The 4,050-nt window shown below is 38.2% G+C and overlaps 1 protein-coding gene across 1 annotated transcript; it reads right to left on the bottom strand.

The window, feature by feature from the left end:
- Positions 1–3,175: 3,175 nt before the first annotated feature.
- Positions 3,176–3,808, bottom strand: LOC137632221 (uncharacterized). The gene has a single exon (XM_068364106.1). The coding sequence runs from the start codon at positions 3,806–3,808 to the stop codon at positions 3,176–3,178; it is 633 nt and encodes a 210-aa protein (XP_068220207.1).
- Positions 3,809–4,050: the final 242 nt, after the last annotated feature.

Below are 4,050 nucleotides of genomic sequence, written 5' to 3' on the forward strand. Positions count from 1 at the left end.
CCTTGACCTTTGACCTTAACATGTATTAACTGGCGTGGATTTTCCTACCCCAAATATGAATCAAGTTTAAAGTTTCTGTGACAACGATGTCAAAACTTATGGCTGATGACGTGATTTTCTACTTCACCGTGATCGTGACCTTTAACATTGACCTTAAAAAATTTAATAATTTCCATATTTTTACATAACAGTTAATCCCTGCACGTTTCATTACTTTACGATTCAAATTGTGACCGAAGAGTTATTCATAAACAAACACACACACACAAAGAAACACATAAACACTCAAACACACAAACAGGTATTAATACATAACCTCCATCCAACTTCGTTGGAGGAGGTAAAAAGCTAAAAAAAAAAATGAACACCATTATTAAAACATTTGAAAAAAACATATATGCAAATATAGAAATATCAAATATTGCTAGCCCTGTCATTTTTTTCGGCTTTTGATGGCTACCCTTTGAACTGAGCCTCGCCAGCTTGGACATATGTGTAGTTTTCATTTTAGCCCAAACGGCCGATGAAAAAAAAGGGGTGTTAAAAAAGAAAGATTATATTTTAATAGGGTAAGTGCTGTATGTATCGTTTGCATGAATATACTAATTAAACGTCGAATGTGAAGTCATGCATTAATAATCTATTTTTTTTTATTTGTCTAAAGCAATTAGAATTAATATATCTCTGATAAACCTTATGATAACTATGAATCACGAAAGAGAATTCTTGAAAATGAGCGTGAAATTCTCAATATTTGGAAGCCGAAAAACGAACACACTCAGAGAATGTCTAAGACTCTTTCCATGTTAGAATTCTGGGCAATTTCCTCATAACTTCTTCCTTCAATAATTTTTTTTTTTCAAACTGAGGAGGAATTTCATTTAGTCTTCAGCAGAATTCGGAAACACTCATAAGCAAAACTTTTTCTCAGCCCTGAAGTTAATTAATATGCAAGCTATGTTTTCTCATAATCTTTGAAAAACTACCACAGTATTCTAGAAGTTTCATTCCACCTGTGACCAAGTTGGGGAATGATCTTCCTAAATGGGTAATTGAATCAGTAGAACTTCAAAAGTTCAAAGTTGAAGGAAATTTTTTCATATTGAACAGGCTGGCATAAGACTTTTTATAGTTATATGTGAATTATGTATTTCAATGTTGTTAATGTTTTTTAAAATATTTTATTTTAATTTATCATTACTTGTTATATCGTTTATTTATTTCCTTGTTCCATTTCCTCATTGGGCTATTTATCCCTGTTGGAGCCCTTGGGCTTATAGCATCTTGCTTTTTCAATTAGAGTTGTAGCTTGGGTAGTAGTAATAATAATAGTAGTATAATAATAATAATAATAATAATAATAATAATAATAATAATAATAATAATAATAATAATAATAATAATAACATAACAAATAATGAATTGAATACTTAGATATATATTAAAATATAATTTATGCAATATTCATGAAAAAATTTCCGACGTTACGTATTGAAAAATTTAATAAATGTCGACATATCTATTCAAAATTCTTGTACTTTCGAATTTAGAAGTAAGGGTGCGTGTGGAGATATTTCTGAAATAATTTCACATTCGGCGGTCCATCGATTTCAACTCCACTGAGGGAGAAAGACTTTGACACATTTTAACTTACAGCTTTGTTTATTCGACTAATATCCACCTGTCCGTTGGAGAAATAGAGACATGTCCAATGAAGGAATAGAGACCTGTTCGTTGGCGGGATGGAAACTTGTTCTTTGAAGAAATAGAAACCTATCCGTTGGAGTAATAGAAACCTGTTCTTTGGACAGATACAGACCTGTTCGTTGGAAGAATGGACACCTGAACGTTAGAGGAATAGAGTCCTGTCCATTGGGGGAATATAGGCCTGTACGTTCAAGGAATATAGACCTCTTCGTTGGAGAAACAGATATCTGTCCGCTCAAGGAATAGAGAACTGTACGTTGGAGGAATAGAGATCTGTCCATTGGAGGATTAGAAAGCTGTCCGTTGTAGGAATAGACACCTGTCCCTTGGAGGAATAGAAACATGTTCTTTGGATGAATAGAGACCTATTCGTTGGAAGAATAGAGACCTGTCCGTTGGAGGAATAGAGACTTGTCCATTGGAGGAATAGAGACCTGTTCATTGGAGGAATAGAGACCTGTCCAATGGAGGTTATAATCCTATCCGTTGTAGGAATAGAGAACCATCCGTTGGAGGAATAAATACCTGTCCATTGTTGAAAAAGAGACCTGTTAGTTGGAGGAATAGAGACCTGTCCGTTGGAGAAATAGAGACCTGTCCATGGAGGAATAGAGACCTAAACGTTGGAGGAATAGAAACCTGTCCGTTGGAGAAATAGAGACCTGTCCATGGAGGAATAGAGACCTGTCCATTGGAGGAATAGAGACATGTCCGTTGGGTAAATAGAGACCTGTCCCTTGGAGGCATAGAGACCTGAACGTTGGAGGAATAGAGACCTGTCCGTTGGAGAAATAGAGACCTGTCCATGGAGGAATTGAGATCTGTCCATTGGAGGAATAGAGACATGTTCGTTGGAGGAATAGAGACCTATCTACTGGAGGAATATAATCATGTCCGTTGCAGTAATATTGATCCATCCGTTGTTGAAATAGAGACCTGTCCAATAAGGAAATAGAGACCTGCCCGTTGGATAAATAGAGACCTGTCCCTTGGAGAAATAGAGACCTGTCCATTGGAGAAATAGAGACCTGTCTATTGGAGAAACTGAGACCTGTCTGTTGGAGAAATAGAGACTGGTCCGTTGGAGGAATAGAGACCTGTCCATTTGGAGAAATAGAGACCTGTTAGTTGGAGGAATAGAGACCTGTCCGTTGGAGAAATAGAGACCTGTCAATGGAGGAATAGAGACCTGTCCATTGGAGGAATAGAGACCTGTCTGTTGGATAAATAGAGACCTGTCCCTTGGAGGAATAGAGACCTGAACGTTGGAGGAATAGAGACATGTCTATTAAGGAAATAGAGACCTGTCCGTTGGAGGAATAAAGACCTGTCCATTGGAGAAATAGAGACCTGTTAGTTGGAGGAATAGAGACCTGTCTGTTGGAGAAATAGGGACCTGTCCATTGTAGAAGTAGAGACTGGTCCGTTGTAGGAATAGAGATCTGTCCACTGGAGAAATAGAGACCTGTTAGTTGGAGGAATAGAGACCTGCCTGTTGGAGAAGTAGGGACCTGTCCATTGTAGAAGTAGAGACTGGTCCGTTGGAGGAAAAGAGATCTGTCCACTGGAGAAATAGAGACCAGTCAGTTGGATAAATAGAAACCTGTCCATTGGAGAAATAGAGACTTATCCATTGGAGAAATAGAGACTTATCCATGGGAGAAATAGAGACCAGTCTGTTGGAGGAATAGAGAACTGTCCTTTGGAGAATTAGAGACCAGTCCATGGGAGGAATAGAGACCTGTCCATCGGAGAAATAGAGACCTGTTAGTTGGAGGAATAGAGAGTGGTCCGTTGGAGAAATAGAGACTAGAGACCTGTCCGTTGGATAAATAGAGACCTGTCCATTGGAGGAATAGAGACCTGAATGTTGGAGGAATAGAGACCTGTTCATTGGAGAAATAGAGAGCTGTCCGTTGGAGAAATAGAGACCTGTCCGTCGGAGAAATAGTAACCTGTCCATTGTAGAAATAGAAACCTGTCCATTGAAGGAATAGAGACCTGTCCGCTGGAGAAATAGAGACCTGTCCGCTGGAGAAATAGAGACCCGTCCATTGTAGGAATTGAGACTTGTCCATAGCAGAAATAGAAACCTGTCCATTGGATGAATAGAGATCTGTCCTTTGGAGGAATGAGGATTGAGGACCTGCCAGCTACCTCAAAAGAGGTCAGATAACAATTAACCTCCTTGGCAAGTCATTGAACCCCATTAGGTAGTGACAGCTAGGTATATTAAACCAGAGTATTCCGAGGTATTAAGGATCCTGAGATATTATCTCATGCTGTCAGTTTACTGGGAATTGGGAATTTCAAACGTTTTAATCAAGTAGTATGTATTTATGC

The sequence above is a fragment of the Palaemon carinicauda genome, chromosome 3 (genome assembly GCF_036898095.1).
Source record: "Palaemon carinicauda isolate YSFRI2023 chromosome 3, ASM3689809v2, whole genome shotgun sequence".
Taxonomy (NCBI): Eukaryota; Metazoa; Arthropoda; class Malacostraca; order Decapoda; family Palaemonidae; genus Palaemon; species Palaemon carinicauda.

Excerpts from the sequence above, each read along its gene's own strand:
- LOC137632221 (XM_068364106.1), bottom strand. The coding sequence starts at position 3,808 with ATGGACAGGTTTCTATTTCTGCTATGGACAAGTCTCAATTCCTACAAT.